Consider the following 18,728-nt stretch of genomic DNA (forward strand, 5'->3'; position numbering starts at 1 on the left):
ATGGCGGGTTTATGGTTCATGGTTCATGGGTCGCATGGATGAGGTATATTTATTCAAGTCTACATTACATTTTTCAGTTTACTCATCTTCCGCATTTCTAATTACATACTTACACTGTCTGCTAAGCAAGAATAATTCTAGAGTATGCATTTTTGTTCATGTTAAATGCTGTAATTGTACATGGATGGACAGTTTCATTTTTGCAATGTTTGTTATTGACAGAGATAAACATGAAACGAATGCCGATAAACGTTTTTGTCATTTTTGATTCGTCAATCGGGTGAGATTTGTTTCTGTCTTGCATTGAGGGATAATTACTTGACATATAAACATATTGTTGCATTTATTTAAAAAAATTCATCCTTTGAACCGCGAGCACGTAAAACATTATTCAAAGCGAACGAGAGAGATTTCAAAATGTAACGATGTAAAGTATTTACAGTCAGGCGTCAGTAAACTAAACTAATGTTATTTAGTGTACTCTCAACGCCATTCGTTTGTAAATAACACCCGGCACGTGTGGCACTGATAACAAATACTGCGTTTACATTTACATTTTTCGCGTCACTTATTCACAGCTATTATAGGAGGGGGCTAAACTTTACATAATCTGCGCTGCATGTAATTTAACATATATTTTTTGAGTTATGCTCATCCAATTATGGCCATATTTCTTTCCCATTTCTCAAGCACATACGATTGGTGGTATCTTCTGTTCCATTTCTGTTGTTGCATTATAATTTAATTCTGTGATTAAAACTGGTTTGTCATCTACAAATACGGCTTGCGTTTCGTTCCCATATTCGCAGATCTTTCCCGCGATCAATACTTTCTCTGGTTTGCTTCCGGAAAACTGGCAGAGAAAGTGTGTGAGAAGTCGCGAGATCTGCTTGCACGGGATCGACCTTGTCTGGCGAGCGGAACCGTACATACCAACATATAAGCATAAGTTCATCGAATCTCGCTCTCATTCACTATATTGTGTTTTTCAGCGCACGGCGTCTCTAACTCGATTTCAGGTCTCCGGATAGTTTCTGTACGTAAACGTCATCATCATATTACGATTCCCTTTGTTTTTATCGATATTTCTCTTTCTATCTCTATCTCATTCAATATATATTATCCTCCTCGTCTTACCATCAAACGGTTGCAATTGAGTTGTATTCTTTTGCTCATATAATATTCTAGTTTTACATTACCGTTTATTTTATTGATCAACAGCCATAGCAAAATGTGTTTGTCATGATGTTATGCTCCTTTTGGATTCGTCTTCTACCTTAATGCATAGATGTTCAATATTGGTACGTGCGTATGTATGTGTTATTTGATGGCGAAATATGCTATGAAAAGAACAGATTTAATACAAAAGAGAATATTTTAGAGATGTGCATGTTTTAAGTTGTTTCGTAAATTGTTTGGCATGTTCAAATTAGTTAAAAGTTGAAATTATTTTTTCTTATATATGGTTATTTTATATTTTATTCTTATTTTGAACTAAGACTGAGGTAAATTTAAACGGTTATGAATATTAGTATAATCCACATGAATCCATGTGCTATTCATGGAAAAAACTTTCTTATTTCAGTTCATTCAAATATTTATGATTTGAACAGTAATAATTTGGTATATATAGAACTACCTGTGGGATGCATTATAAAATAAATCACGTTTTCTGAAGACCAGGTAAGTTTGTGGCAAAACATTTGCTCTCATATTTTCAATTACGATTTCAATTCACGGCAAGATCAAAATTAAAATTAGAAACGTATTCAAAGTTGTTTTAATCGGACAAATATTACATTAATTAGGTTATTCAAGAATCAATAACGGGCGCTGACCACGTCCGTTCTTGCAATCAGATAGGAAGAGGGAAGGGATGTGAAGTCCGTGTTAACCTCTGCATCTGCAAATCACAGGAAGGAGCTTTTTTGTTAACCGTTATGTGCTTGGCAGGGTACCCGGGTCATTTCTTGACAGATTTTAGATCTTGGCCCTTAAAAAAGAGTCAAAAATTTGTCATCTGTGACCGACAGGAACCTGGGACTACTACTGGTTTCTGTAAATCCGGACTTTCGGGAGCATGCTGCGTTGAGACAAATAACAATTGTCAACAAAACCGAACAACATTGGTATCACAATTCATGAAAACACTCCAGCAGTTGATTTTCATTAATTTTGAGTCTATCTGATGAGTTATTTAAGAAATGGTCAGTCCGGAGCAGATTTTCTAGCTTGAACATGGTCCCGGAGATTCGGATTTACGAGAACCATACGGGCGCCAGCGGCTCTTTCGGCCTCGTTTACTAAAAATGGACACATTTTTCAATCTCCAAAGATCCAAAATCGACCAAGAATTTAAAAAACTATTTTGGTACCCGGCTGAGCAATTACGGTTATAAAAATTGCCGAGTACGTAACTGTTAATAGGGAAGAGTACGTTGGAACAAAATTTACCATATATCCAACCTTCAGAAGCATACAAAATGTTAATTCGTTTCGAAAACCGAAGAGCTCTACCCCTACATGAGAAAGCATGATGTTGGACTTGTTTTCACCATTGAAAAAAAGTAGACAGAATTGTAACTCTAGTCTGCAATTTTATCTAACAATGCATTTCTGAATGTTAAGACGTTAAAGCGTTTTAAATAATAATATATACAAAAAAAAAATGGATCTCTTATATTAGCGCTGTTACTTCAGAAAATGTACTCCGCACTTCATATTATTGGCAGTATCACTATTAAAGTAAATGATACGCTTTTTAATTTATATCCGTGCTTGTGTGTGAGAGTTTACCCTTTCGTTTCAGCTTACTGCTCTACTATACCGAGCCTCTTTCTATCCTACCAATATCACCAAATTACAATACCCTGGAGTGAGACTGCACCTAACGTTCCTTCTTGGCCAGGTGATTTCTGAGAGGAACCAATTATGTCAAGAGGACGGAGTCATATCGAAACCTCGTTCCTCGTGCAAATATCGCCAATTACAATTCCCTGGAGAGGATAAATATTGCTGAGATCAGTTTTATTATAAGAAGGATTTATTTTGTAAACAGGAAGGAGTCTTATCGAAACCACGTTCATCCTTTCGCCTCACAATCACAATTCCCTGAAGAGGCACTTATTGCTTCACCTTTGGCCAGTTTATTATTCATTTATTTCATACTCAACGAGATGCTTAGATGCATAACAGAAGGAAGGTAGAAGGAGAAGTTGGTAAGATCGTTCTAAAATATATTAGAGGAGTTCATATGATCAAGTATTATTAAATACGCGCCACTAATGCAAATTAGTTTGGAAGTGTGAATACATTGTTATATACAATACAGTGGATAGTCAAAATAAGTAGGATAGGCAAAATATTAATGAAATTTGAAATGCTATAGCTTTGCTAAATGTTATTCGATTTTAATAATTCGAACACCATTGAACTGGAAAACTTTTGAAGTTTCATTTTCTGACCTCAGATCTGGCCTAGGTCACCGGATATAGGAAATATTCCTGAGTTCCGGTAGGCATGTCAAACCTGCTAATTTTTGGATGGATTTGGTAATGGGTTACCTGATAAAAATGCTTATTTGCATGATTAGCATAGATGACAAAATCATTTCTGAAGCGAATGGTTCATCAAGATCCGGAATCGGCCAAGAACTCATCGAGAAATGGCTATTTTTCATCCGGAAGTCCTCAGAGGAACCTTTAGTAGGGGACATTTACGTTTTTGCACCAAATATAGCGTGTTACACCTCTATCTTCAGGATTTTTTATCAGGAGTCTTTCAAAAGACATATATCTGAATATAGGCTGCATTGGCCACTTCCGGAACGACCTGGAGGCCCCGAAGGAACCCGTAATGGGAGAATTTACATTTCTGCATTAAAATATAGCATGCGACACCTCTATCTTCAGGATTTTTCATCAGGAATCATCCAAAAAACATATTTTTTAAATACAGATTACGTTGGCCACTCTCGGAACGATCCAGATTCCCCGGAGGAACCCGGAATGGGGACATTTACATTTTTGCATCAAATAAAGCGTGCGACAGCTCTATCTGCAGGATTTTTCATCAGGAATCATCAAAAAGACATATTTTTGAATTCAGACTGCATTGGCCACTACCGGCACAATCTAAATACCCCGGAGGAACCCTGATGAAAAATCTTGACAAATCTTGCAGCTCTATGCGCACGCTTTATTCGATGCAGAAGTGTAAATGTCCCCATTCCGGGTTCCTCTGGGGCATCCGGATCGTTCCGGGAGTGGCCAACGTAATCTGTATTAAAAAATATTTTTTTTGGGTGGTTCCTGATGAAAAATCCTGAAGATAGAGCTGTCGCACGCTTTATTTGATGCAGAAATGTAAATGTCCCCATTCCGTGTTCTTCCGGGGCATCTGGATCGTTCCGAGAGTGGCCAACGTAATCTGTATTTAAAAAATATGTCTTTTGGATGATTCCTGATGAAAAATCCTGAAGATAGAGGTGTCGCATGCTATATTTTGATGCAGAAATGAAAATTCTTCCACTACGGGTTCCTTCGGGGCATCCAGGTTGTTCCGGAAGTGGCCAATGCAGCCTATATTAGGAAATATATCTTTTGTAAGATTCCTGATGAAAAATCCTGAAGATGATGAAATGATTTTGTCATCTATGCCAATGATGCAAATAAGCATTTTTATCAGGTAATCCATTACCAAATCCATCAAAAAATTAGCAGGTTTGACATGCCTACCGGAACTCAGGAATATTTCCTATATCCGGTGACCTAGGCCAGATCTGAGGTCAGAAAATGAAACTTAAAAAATTTTCCAGTTCAATGGTGTTCGAATTATTAAAATCGAATAACATTTAGCAAAGCTATAGCGTTTCAAATTTCTTATTTTGACTGTCCCCTGTAGGTATAACAACGTATTCATGCGGGGCTTAGTGTTTATGAAGGCGACCTCGGAATGTACGTGTATTACCAGGCATTCTCGAAATGGGTCGTTGGATGAACATTAGAGCTGTCACCTTTCATCTCCAGGGCTAAAAATATTTGCACCTATATATTATGTAATGTATTAAAAATCAAAATAAAAATCAGCTTCAAATAGAAAAGGATGCAGATAGGTTTTTTCCATTAAAGCACTGCCGGTCAGTGGGAGATGAATTGTAAACACACACACACACTCACACACCTCTGGCCAGTTTATTATAAGTAGGACTTAGGGTCCGTTCAATAATTACGTAAGCGAATAGGTGGGGAGGGGAGGTCTGCAATTTTCTTACGCTATCTTACAAGGGAGGGAGGGGGGTAAGATTATTATCTTACGTGAGAAAAACATTGTTAATGCAGCTGTTCAAATAACCATGTTCATGACAGCGTGGACGGTAAAATTCATGAAAAGGAAATTACGGAATTACTCGAATAAAAGACAGAAGAGGAAACGAAGGAAAACTTGCTTCATAAAGATTAAACTAAAATAAAAATCTATATATGCTGGCAGTAAGATCTTACCAGGGGGGAGGGGGGATATCAAAAAATCTTACGTTGTTTTACGATTTGAAAAAGTGGAAAAATATGCTTTCGTAATTATTGAACGGCCCCTTATTTTTCGTCAAGAGGAAGGTGTCTTATCGAAACCACGTTCCTTAAGCCAAGACCGCGCCATAATTACAATTCCCTGAAGAGAACTATTATGCGTTACTCAGACCAGTTTTATTATAAGAGGGACTTATTTTTGTTTAGGTGAAGGTCAGCAGGGGTACTAAAGAACTCAGTTTGAAGAAAGGGTATATGTGGCGGAGAGCCTGAGAATAAACCCATGTTGAAGTCCTTTGACAACCAAATGGCCTGATTCTACCAAGATTCGAGCTCCCGACCACTCGCTTATCAAAGCGGCTACGAAACTCCCTAAGAAATTACGTTTGTTTCAATAAATTAAATTAGCAAGAACTCAATTACACGCTTTTTGCGTTGTAGCTTTCAAAATTTTGGCGAGTGACAGGAAAGTATATTAACTTCTTTAATTATGATTTAGAGCATTTATAAATGTTTTGTAATTTTTCACGATAGAGACAAGTTTCTTTTTCTCTGTGTGCGAGGAACAAAAACAAAACCGTGCACCGAGAAACAATACCGAAAATTAAATTTCTGCTTAATGAGAAAACTTTACCAATAATCTATGGTACTCTTTTCACCGATAATTTATGGTATCTTTTTTGTAAGATTTGGACCACTGCGACCATTATTCGGATCTTTTGTGGTAATTTATGGTACTTAAAAGAGCCTGTTTTGCCCTAATTGAAATTACTAGCAAATATGTGTTGATCGACAGTATTTTTTCTCGATGAATAAAAACTAGCTTTAAAATGCTTAAAAGTTTAAAATGCTGCTGTAAAGTCAAATTTACAACCGTGTTCGCTTAGGCGTTTTAATATTTTTCATGAAGTGGTAATAAATAAACGAGAAAATACTAAATCTTCGATAAACACCGGCTTTAGCTACCCACACACGTTCTGTAGCAATCCATACATACGAACGAATGAGAAATTTAAATGGTGTGGGTGTGCGCTTTTATAAGCGACCGATATTTGCTACAACCCGCTTCCAGCTGCTCCAGAAAGAACCGTCCGCTTTGCCGATCAACAAACGAACGAGAAATTCAATTCGAAGCGTGTGTATGATACCGGAAAGTTTTGGAATGAAAAGGATGGGGTGAAATGCTCGAATGGTGCCTTTTATATCAAGATTTCGTCAGTTGTTTAGAAATAGGGTGGAGCGTAGAAGAATAGGGAATGGCAAGGAACGTAAAAAAACAACAAATCGTTTACGAGGTCATATCGGTTGTATCCGTTAGTGTCGGCTGTGCTTGGGAAGAGAGATAGTGATTGGTTGCTCGGTATGATTTAGACAACCAATGTTATTTACCAGTTTTTCAATTATGTATCTCAAACAATAGGATGTTTTGGTTACATAAATTTGACCGTAAAAGAATTTCTGATCGGTTTATGCCAAAACCTAGGTATTCGGAAAAGAAATGACTCACAACCTGACCACTTTTCCCTGGTTGAATTACTAGATTTTCAAATTCAGGCGCCCAACTCTGATATACACCTTAGTCCAACATCAAAACCAAACTTGAACGGTGAAGGAAAATTAAGTTATTCCTCATCGATTTTAAGAAAGGACTTTTTTGTTTGTTGTAATGCTCTCAAAACTACTACCTTAAATCTAGACGAAATACTAATCTGTCGTTATTAACAGTGTATAAGTTATGGACTTTTGAATAATAATATATATGAGCAAATCGGAAAGATTTATTTCGAGAATTCATTAATTTTTTCATTACTGATGTGTTTGGTTTTCTTTTTGTATGATTCTATTTTTTCAACGATTGTACTCTATTTGATTATTTAATAATTTTTAAAATTTCTATGAGAAATGTCCATTTTTGAATGTTTGTTATTTTTTTATATTTGTATATTTACGTAACTCGTATTTTTTTCTTTATTTGAAAAAAATCACCTTTCCTCTTGATTTGTGTCTTACCGATTTCTTGTTCCATTTTGCTCCTAATTTAAATATATTTGAATATTTTGTTTTATGATTTCGTAAAACTTTTTAAATATTTCGCATCAGTACGGTCTATGTTTTTTAAATTTTGATTTTATTTTCCTTATCCATTTAGTGTTTTATAGTTTTTTAGTGAATATTTCAGTTGCAGAATAAAACTATTGGGTACGGTGAACATTGATTACACTGGTCTACACAGGTGCACTCCAAAAGCTCAAACCGGAAAAGATTATAGCTATTCAACCATTCCAGTAAACTTTGGTGTCCCTAGCCACTAACTTTTTTTCAAAGACTTAAATAAGTTTTCACGTAAACATAACGTTGAAGCGACCATCCCGGCGAGCAATTATTATGCGAACTCTCATGTAAGTTGACGCGTTTTATAATGGCTAGGGGCACCAAAATTCATATGAATGGTTGAATAGCCATAATCTTTCATTTTTCCGATTTGAGCTTTCAGAGTGCACTCTTTTTTCATTTTGTCGACCATTGTCGACCAGTGTTATTTTTTATATTGGCCTATTAACCGCGAATGATTCAAAGGATTTGTTCTGCGTTTCTTTGCTGTTATTTTGCTGGATTTTCACTTTTTTATGTTGTACTTATTATTGTGCCGCTTTTGTTAAATTTTTATTTTGAATGTTAATTTTTTTTTTTTTTGGTATATTTTTTATCTGTTTTTTACTATTATTTTTATACGATTTTCCTGCATTCAAGTCTACTACATTTGGTAGAAGGCATACAACTTTTCAATTATTCTTGTTTATTTTCGTTTAAAGTTCCGCCCATTGGCTTATCCTATTCACCAAAATTGATTGTAAAAGTTTTTTAATTTATTGTTTTCGGTTATTAAAATATTTAAAAAGTAATATCGAGTACTGAAATGTCTTGCCATTAGCTTCGTCATTGTTTTATAATTATTTTACACTATATTTCGCTTTGATTTTCCTTATTCTGTTATAATTGCAACTTTATCTGTATTGTATTTATATGCATGTTATTTTTTTGTATTTTTGTTATTTTTTGACTTTATATTTGTGATGGTGTCCCTTTTTATAATTGATTCTTGTTTACATTATAAATTTTGTATGATATTTCTTTTCGTTTTTTGGATTTTTTTCCTTTTTTTAGTTTTTGTTTATTATTTTTATTTATTAGTTTTTTTCTGCATTCAAATTTATGCTTTCACACAACTCAATTTTTTTTTGCTGTTTTGGTGTGCATTTTGAGTAATTGAATCTCTTAACAGTTTTTATTAGATTCGTGTTTTTTTCCTGATTATTTCACTCTGTTTTCTTTAACTTGTATATTTTTCATTTGGAATTCTCGGCCATTTGTTTCATTTTTTAATTTTCCAAAAAATTATATTCGTTCGAACAAACCAATATTGCATGAGCAGATTTTTTGCCATCTTCAACAAAGTTTTGCATAATTACTACAGACAGAATGTTCATTTGCAGTAATTGTTTAAACTACTTTAGAGTAGCGATAACTTTCAAACTTATAACCAAAACATGGATAGCAAAAACTGTTTAGACTTTTGAAGTCATGACTAATTTCGATGTTATTTGCTGCAAACGAAAGGTATTACATATAACCCTAAAACGCTTTATTTGTGGATATTGAAAATTGTGAAATAGTTTGTTATTGAAAATCGGATGAATCGTTTGAAAGTAAATCTTGTTCCAGTTTCAAAAGAACTTTTACTTTTGCAAAATCAAACTATTGGTTTTGTAAAAGGATATAGTAAAATCACGCTGCTCGTGTTTGATCCATTTTTCTCATAGAAAAATCTATCTTCAGACTCATTATGAATTCGCAATGGATAGGCGTGAATTTTTCTTAACCAAACTGGTGAAACTCGACTCGAAAAGTTTTTTTTTGCTTTTGCCATGAAACGCCTCTTATAAGACCTGACTACCAAAAAGGACACCCGGCGTTGATGGCAGTTCTGTACCAGAGAAAGGTTTTTCTTTTCTGCTTTTCAATCAAATGAGATCGCGATACACTCCTGCTGCAGTTTGTGCGTGGGTAGAAGCACCCTGTTGCTGGGAGATAGTTTGTTGTCATGCGCCAGCTTTCCCATCTGTTGTTGGTTACTGACTTGGCAACTAATTTGTTGACATAGCAAAATCTCCAGAATCTTACTGGGAAAAATTAACACCATGCTGCTGGTACCTATTAAGCTCACATTTCAAACAGGGTGCAGTAGCTAGCGCTGCTGTGTCCTTCTAACAATCAGTACAAAATAGAATAACTTTTTTTTCGAAAAATGGAACTTGTTCGATGCTAGATTTCATTGAAGCACGAGGACTGCCGAGTTTAAATGAACGGATTGTAACAAAAATACTATTAGGAATTTTCAAACGTTATTTTAATTGCTTATCATAAACATCATCCCTCGACGGCAAACCGGTACTGCCTGTTGCAGCTTCCGATTATGAAAACTCTTTTTCAGTTTTTTAATGAACAAATTTCTTATTAAGCGTCAATTTCTTATTGAGTAGAGGTGGAATAGTGGAGTGCATTTCACAGCCAAACGCAATGTTGAGTTTATCAAGTAAAAGAAGTTGAATTTCGGTTTTGGAAATGTAAACAAGATAAAATAAACTTAACAAAAGGAATATTTGAGTGTGGCATTTTATTGTTACCAGAAAAATTTCTCTTCAGAACATTCGGTTTAACCTTCATTCGTTTATTGTACTAGTTCAATAATAAAATATTAATATTTTATTAATTTATTACTAAATTCTACTACTTTTCTTCTAACCTAGCTTTTAATTACCCAAATAGTAACATTTTTCCTAAAAGCGTAATCCAGGAGCACCTACGCAAAGAACAGTTCAATACATATTGTTTGCGGCATTAAGAATACGTTCTCAAATTACAGCCCCAACAAACGACAAAAAGAATTTTCTCATTGGTTTCTTGGTTTTTTTCTCAGTTAGACTGGATTTGATCATGTTACGAAAGTCTGAGTGTATCAGCGCTTTTCATAGAAAATCACAGATTATCAATGAATTGATGTGAAGAAACGCATTAGCGCCCGTATATCTGAACGTTTGTATTTCAAGTTAACAGACAAGTTAACAGACAACTGAGATGCCTAAATAGTACAAAGCATTTATAAATAGCTACAGATTGATTGCCGACTCAGATTTTTCTTTTCCCTTTTTTATTACTGCTATTGGCCGCACATGGTTTCACGGTTACAGCAGTCATATTGTCGACTAGCTCGAAAGCTTTTTACACGTTACATGAACGGTTTTTTATGGTGGCTATGTGGCATTGATGGTAAATAGGATATATGCTGGACGTTTCTAATAGAAACTGCCCCGTGCAATTGTGTTTGCGATAAACGACCTAGTTTTATGTCCATATCGAAAAGAACGGGTACAGCCCGGAATCCACAATTTCCCTTTTCTGTTTCAGCGACGATGAGGTTGTTTTGAGCCCTTTGGACATATAATTAGCACATCTGTCACCTCGATTCGAGCTCATTCGCTGGTGGTGTGCGTGTTTCGAGTTTATTGATACTTTTTTTGGGTGCCACAAGTTTATGTTTATTAGTTATGCAGAAAACTTGTCTCGAAGTCTCTATACCAAAGGTTATGTCTTAATTTAGACTGAGTATCAAACTAAATTAATTTTAACTTGATTATTCTAGGTTACGATTTGATTTGATTATTCGATTCATCTTTTCTGATTAACTCAGTATTTTCTTTTTGATATGAACTAATGGCTGTGACGAGTGTTTGCGGAATTCTGAATATTAATATCGATCTACTCCCAGTGGTTGATCTAATACACTATCTAATACCCTGCAGCTGCAAGAGTACACAAAGCCCTGTCCAACGATCGCACGAATGGCTTGGGCAGAATAGAGAGCTACTTTTACTGCTGACACTCAATGTTATGATGGAGAAACATTTCCCATTTCCTACGATCTGTTCTAGAAGAAGAAACGCAGGACTCAAATGTGCTGGTTCGACTATCGCTAGGACAAATGCGCATTACGTAGCCTGCGATATCTTCACTGAATCGAAAGTGGAATGAGCAATCAACTGATTTGAGCCCTGCAAGTCCCCGGGACTGGATGGATTATTACCAGTAATGCTGGTGTGGAATTAGTCTAACCTCCATGATGTGAAAGATAATGGAAAAACTAATTGACTATTACGTCAAATCAACGTACCTAGAAACCTTTCCGCTGAGTAGGTATCATTTAACATATCGTAGCAACATGTCAACAGTGGATGCAACACATATGCTGACGACAAAAATAGCATAATCTATAGATGCAAAAGAAATCGCACTTGCTGCGTTCTTAGACATAGAGGGAGCTTTTGATAATGTATCCCATCACTCAATGCTGAACGCAATGAGATGCCATAAATTTGATACATATAGTATTGGGTAATACTACCCTCACAAGGAACACAATTCCGCAAGGTGAAGTTCTATCGCCTTTGCTGTGGTCATTGGTTGTAGACCAGCTACTTAGAAACCTAACTGAGCTAGGTTTCAGTGGTCGGATCTGCCGATGATGTTGTAATTCTTGTGAGGGAGAAATTCGACAGTACATTATCGGAGAGAATGCAGTTAGCTCTAAAATGGTGTAGACAAGAGGGGCTGACAATTAACCTCTCTAAAACAACCATTATTCCCTTCAACCAGAAAAGAAGTTACAACTTGAAGAGCATGAAACTGGGTGAGACTATACTGCAGTTTTCCACTGAGACTAAACATCTTGGAGTAGTTTTAAGTCAGAAACTCAGGTGGAATGCACATATTGAATATGTCATCGGTAAAGCTACGAGTGCCCTCTGTGCGTGTAGCAAAGCTATTGGTAGAAAACGGGGTGTAAGGCCAAGTATGATTTATTGGTTGTACCAGGCAATTCCCCGAATCAACCCACTGAGCCCGCAACAATCGCCGGGGCTGCTCATCTCCCATAGCTCAACCTGCAGTACAAATTGCGCAAAAATACCATGTACCAATGACAAATATGAAACAAAGATTACGACGCCTGATAAATGCGAGCACGCAACTCGCTCATCGCTGCGAATGAAAGAGCATAGACACCACGATTGTTTTCCCCCAGGTAAACACCAAGAATGTATATGTTCTTCAGGAGCCAGGTGCTTGGATTCTGCCGTCGTTGAAAATCGATCCGCTTTTCAGGCAAATTCTACTGCTGAGCATTGCGTTGATGTCGGGCCATTGGATTGCAACCTGCGTGAACAGGAACATCTTCAATGAGCACAGCAAGTACAGGTAAATCTCGTGGTGGCGGAGTCCTCGTGGCTGTATCAAACAGATTACAGTCCAGACGAAGATCTAGTCCCGAATTTGATTTCGAACAATTATGGGTGGACGTTCGCACACACTAGAGATGGTCGGGTTTGATGTTTTTCAAACCCGTACCCGACCCGAACCCGATTTTTTTTTCTGTCGAAACCCGAGCCCGGCCCCAACCCGAACTTTTTTTATTCGTTCAAACCCGAACCCGACCCGAACCCGAGAATTTTATTTCTATGAAACCCGAACCCGAAATTGTGGAACCCGAACCCGAGATTCCATAGATTTTATAGTCGGGTTTCGGGTTTTCATACCCAAACCCGACCTGAACCCGAAATTTTAAAACCCGAACCCGACCCGAACCCGAAATTTTTTTTCACTATTTGAAAACCCGAAACCCGACCATCTCTAGCACACACGACACTAACATTTGTGTGGGCGTTGTATATATCCTCCCCGATATCACAGACAACGCCTCTGTGATGCAACGCCTCTGTGATGTCGTGTCTTTGCAGATCCTTCTGATTCGAATTTTAATAGTTCCAGTGTTGTACTATTGGATGGGATGTCTCTACTCAACATGTCTCAAATAAGCACAGTTAAAAACACTCGAAATCGCACCCTTGATCTCGTTTTCGTCAACGATGAATCCGTTTTGAACTGTAATATTGCCGAAGCATGCGACCCAATAGTTGGCATTGATGCTCATCACCCACCAGTCTCTGTCTCATTAGCTTGCACGCAGCCAGTTTGCTTTGAAGAGTTTTCTGGAACTAAGCAATACAACTTCTCTAAAACCGATTTTGATGGACTTCAGAGGGCTCTACTTGCAATCGATTGGGAAACTTTGCTAAGCCGCGCACCTGACGTCAATAGTTTAGTTGATATATTTTCCCACACGCTCAAACAGCAATTTTGTAATTTTGTGCCGGCACCACGCCCACGGCGAAAGCTTGTTTGGTCTAATCGACATCCTCGTGAGCTAAGACGACTAAGGGCAGCGGCACTTCGGAGATACGTCAAACGACGAAACGCAATGACTAAACTTTCGTTTAATACTGCAAGCAAAAATTATAAAATCTACAATCGTTTCCTTTATTCTCAGCATGTACTACGCACCCAATCTGAGCTCAAACGAAGTCCAAAACGCTTCTGGTCATTTATAAACAGTAAAAGAAAAGAAAGTGGGTTTCCTACCAGTATGTTTCTTGGGAATGAAAACGCGGAAACGCTTGATGGTATTTGTTCTTTATTCAAGAAACACTTTTCAAGCGTATTCAGTTCCACTACTGCAAATACATCTCAAATGGAGAATGCACTCCACGACGTTCCTCATAACGTGGTAAACCTGAGCAGCTTATGTTTTACTGATAAAGATGTACAGAAGGCCACCACAAAATTTAAACCTTTAACTTCCACTGGACCTGACGGTATCCCAGCCATTATTCTGAAAAAATGTGCCATCGCGCTCTGTGTACCGTTGAGGATGATATTCAACAACTCGCTTCCGCGAGCGGTATTTCCTGACTGCTGGAAGAAGTCTGTAATTTTCCCGGTGTATAAAAAAGGCGACAAACACGATGTAACGAACTATCGAGGAATAACCTCACTGTCCGCTGGATCAAAATTATTTGAGATTCTCGTCGGCAACGTTTTACTTTGTAAATTCAAGACATATATCTCGTTAGACCAACATGGCTTTTACCCCGGTAGATCGACCACTACTAACTTGCTTCAGTTCACATCTAATTGTATTAAAAACATGGAGAACGGAATGCAAGTGGACACTATTAACACCGACCTGAATCGTGTTTGATCGTGTTGATCACACCATTCTTTTGACCAAAATTGAACGTCTTGGTGCCTCAAACCATTTCACCAAGTGGCTGAAATCATACCTCGTTGACCGCACACTCTGCATAAAGCTAGGCAACACCGAGTCAGATAATTTCGTTAACTTGTCGGGTGTGCCTCAGGGGTGCAACCTTGGACCACTGCTTTTTTCAATTTTTTTCAATGATGTTTGCGACGTCATTCCACCAGGCTGTAAACTTATCTATGCTGACGACTTGAAACTTTTTCGCGTAATTCGTACTATGGCAGACTGTAGAGAACTGCAACAACATTTGTATAATTTTTCTGACTGGTGTAATCGTAATTTACTGATAATCAGTGTTTCAAAATGTCTTGAAATTTCTTTCACTCGAAAAAAAAATCCGTTTTCGTGGAACTATAATGTATCCGGAGAAAATCTTGAAAGAGTATCGATAGTCAAGGATTTAGGTGTACTGCTTGATTCACAACTATCCTTCAGGCACCACTACTCTCATATCATTGCGCACGCTAGCAAGAACCTGGGTTTCATCATGAGAATAGCCAAAGAGTTTACCGATCTATTTTGCTTGCGATCGCTTTATGCTTCCCTAGTTCGTTCCATTAATATCCGACAAGGCTCTGCGTCTTTTACACAAATGAATGATTCAACCGAAGTAGGTATAAATGGTCCAGGGATTAGTATCTCAATACCAATGGGCCGTTGGCCTACAGTGTTCCAGTCCGAAATATTTGCAATTCATGAATGTGCACAAGTTTGTTTGGCTAGTAAATACAGACATGCTAACATATGCATTTTTTGTCTGATAGTCAAGCAGCACTTAACGCACTAAAAGCCTTCATATGTACCTCTAAGCTGGTATGGGAGTGCATCCTTTCACTGAAACAACTGGCAGAAAGGAATTAAGTATGTTTATACAAGGTTCATGGTCACTGTGGAGTAGAAAGCAATTAAAAAGCCGATGCGTTAGCTAGACAGGGGTCATGTACTGATTTTATCGGCTCAGAACCTTTCTGTGGGGTATCATCAAGCGCCTTGAAAGCAGAAAAGAAAACCTGGGAACATCGGACAATACAGGAGAACTGCTCAGTATGGCTGCGCCAGTCGAAACGGTCTATAAAACCAAGCTTGAAAAAAGCCAGCAATTGCTTAGTTTGAATAAAAAGGAACTAAGATCAATTACCGGACTGTTCACAGGACACTGTCCAAGTAAGTATCACCTAAAACAAATTGGTCAGTCAAATGACGAAATTTGTCGTCTCTGCGGGTTCTAATGTGAAACCGCAGAACATTTGCTCTGCCACTGCAGTGCACTAATACAGCGCAAAATAAAAGCCTTTGGAAAAGGAGCCTTTAGAGGTCTGGTGTGCAAATCCTAATGAGGTAATTAATTTCATACGAAACTCAGTGCCAAATTAGAGAAAGGGTGTAGCATGACAACGACGATCACTTCTATCAATAGTGATATGTCTGCCACGAGTACCTAGACTAAAGAAGAGGTATACCACAAAAGATCAAAATAATGGTCGCAGTGGTCCAAATCTTACAAAAAAAAAATACTCATGGTCATGGCGAGTCCTCAAAATAATTTTCAAAAGTTCTTGAAAAACTATGACTCTATAACTATAACTATAACTATAACTATAACTATAACTATAACTATAACTATAACTATAACTATAACTATAACTATAACTATAACTATAACTATAACTATAACTATAACTATAACTATAACTATAACTATAACTATAACTATAACTATAACTATAACTATAACTATAACTATAACTATAACTATAACTATAACTATAACTATAACTATAACTATAACTATAACTATAACTATAACTATAACTATAACTATAACTATAACTATAACTATAACTATAACTATAACTATAACTATAACTATAACTATAACTATAACTATAACTATAACTATAACTATAACTATAACTATAACTATAACTATAACTATAACTATAACTATAACTATAACTATAACTATAACTATAACTATAACTATAATTATAACTATAACTATAACTATAACTATAACTATAACTATAACTATAACTATAACTATAACTATAACTATAACTATAACTATAACTATAACTATAACTATAACTATAACTATAACTATAACTATAACTATAACTATAACTATAACTATAACTATAACTATAACTATAACTATAACTATAACTATAACTATAACTATAACTATAACTATAACTATAACTATAACTATAACTATAACTATAACTATAACTATAACTATAACTATAACTATAACTATAACTATAACTATAACTATAACTATAACTATAACTATAACTATAACTATAACTATAACTATTACTATAACTATAACTATAACTATAACTATAACTATAACTATAACTATAACTATAACTATAACTATAACTATAACTATAACTATAACTATAACTATAACTATAACTTCTAAAAACTATGAGGCTACAATCAATAATTACGTAACGCAAAAACCCAATTTCTTCCCCCTGGAATTGACAAAATGTTTGGCTTGATTGTTAGATACTTATATCATTGTATTCATTTGTTCATTCAAAAACTTGCTTATCTCATTCAAAACTAAATATTCGAACGGTCAGAAAAACATTATTGAATTTCTATTGAATTTCGTCAATTGTGATTACCGGGAAATTGTGATTAACGGGAGAGGCTTTCTTTCAAGTTTCTCTACACATTTCAAGATTGTTTTCTCGGTAATATTGTTTTTACATTTTAGCTTTTTTTCTAAGGCTGCGGGGAAATCTACTTACAGACACCTGAGAAGATAGCTCAGGGGAGTTGAATTTAACCGAACCCACTAAACCTCATCCAGTTTTAAGCCCTTTTCTTCCCGGAATAACGGTCGAGAAGTGGCTTCATACACCTTCTCAGGACCCATTTTAGCTTGTAACTTTTTACACTGAAACACCTTCCAAATGAGGCCAATTCGGTTGAAATTTATCAAGCGATTGTTAAAAAAATTGCGTGGGTTTAGTTTTGCAACAGACACACGCGGTACGTAACGTTGATGCTACCTTCCCCCCACCTTTGTAACAATTCGTAATGTCAGAGGTATCCCCACTCTCCTTGGGAGCGTTACATATTTTATGGCTGCTGCCTGATTTGATTTGTCCAGAAAAAGGCAATTGACAAAAGAAAAGTTCGGATTGAAGTCGAAGGGTATATGGAAATGCGCCGTGTAATACACCACTTGGCACTAATTGGCCTGATTCTACTAAAATTTACTTTAGGAACCCAGAATAATAATTCAGATATTAAAAAACATTCAAACAGTATTAGCAGAAAGTAAGAAAAAAGTAATTTCAGCAATAAGTACTGACTTGGAGACGGCATTGGACTCAGACCCCTGTCAATTTCAAAAGAAACTAACAATATCATTAACTTGTGGGAAATAAACTCTGACTTTCAAAACAAAATCGATCAAAACATATTTGTACACCAAATATTTCGTATCCTATGAGTTTTTATTTTAATTCAAACTTGAAGAGGTTTGATGGCATTGGATGGTGATATACTAACCCTTTATCCGTGACACGATAATAAGTGCCCTTCCAGATCACGCAAATGCCTGGCATTTATTCCTATACTTCGCATCCAATCCATTAAGTAAATTAGTGCCATACCCTATTTTAAGCGTATGAACCAGTTATTTTATTGTTAGTTATTTTTTGCATAGTTTTTTCCTTATACATTAAGTTATACATCATTTTTTATTCTTCTATGGGGTAACTGGCTGGGCACGTTAAGCACTCGAAGCTCTACACCAGTCAAATAGTCAGAGAACTTCCAAGAGGCATTTCTGGCTAACGAGACAACACATGTAGCCACAAAAACGTAGCAGCGAATTGACTCCGTAGGTTCTATGACCAAAGGTCACACGCTTGAGCAATAAAACTACCCAACCATAGACGCTGGATTAGTTTGCCTCTGGTTGATTGGACTGGTTAATCAAAGTTGTTAATAGATGTTGG

The 18,728-nt window shown here is 36.3% G+C and overlaps 1 protein-coding gene across 2 annotated transcripts in view; it reads left to right on the forward strand.

Annotated features, from left to right (window-relative positions):
* Nucleotides 1-18,728, forward strand: part of LOC129727388 (ribosomal protein S6 kinase 2 beta-like) — a 50,820-nt gene that overhangs the window by 23,011 nt on the left and 9,081 nt on the right. The window contains exon 2 of one of the 2 annotated variants that reach the window (XM_055685198.1): nucleotides 993-1,036. The exons of the other annotated variant lie outside the window; for it this stretch is intronic. Coding sequence (XP_055541173.1) covers nucleotides 993-1,036 — 44 coding nt within the window. The remainder of the gene's footprint in view (nucleotides 1-992; nucleotides 1,037-18,728) is intronic. 2 annotated transcript variants of the gene reach the window in all.

This window comes from Wyeomyia smithii, chromosome 3, assembly GCF_029784165.1.
Source record: "Wyeomyia smithii strain HCP4-BCI-WySm-NY-G18 chromosome 3, ASM2978416v1, whole genome shotgun sequence".
Lineage (NCBI taxonomy): Eukaryota > Metazoa > Arthropoda > Insecta > Diptera > Culicidae > Wyeomyia > Wyeomyia smithii.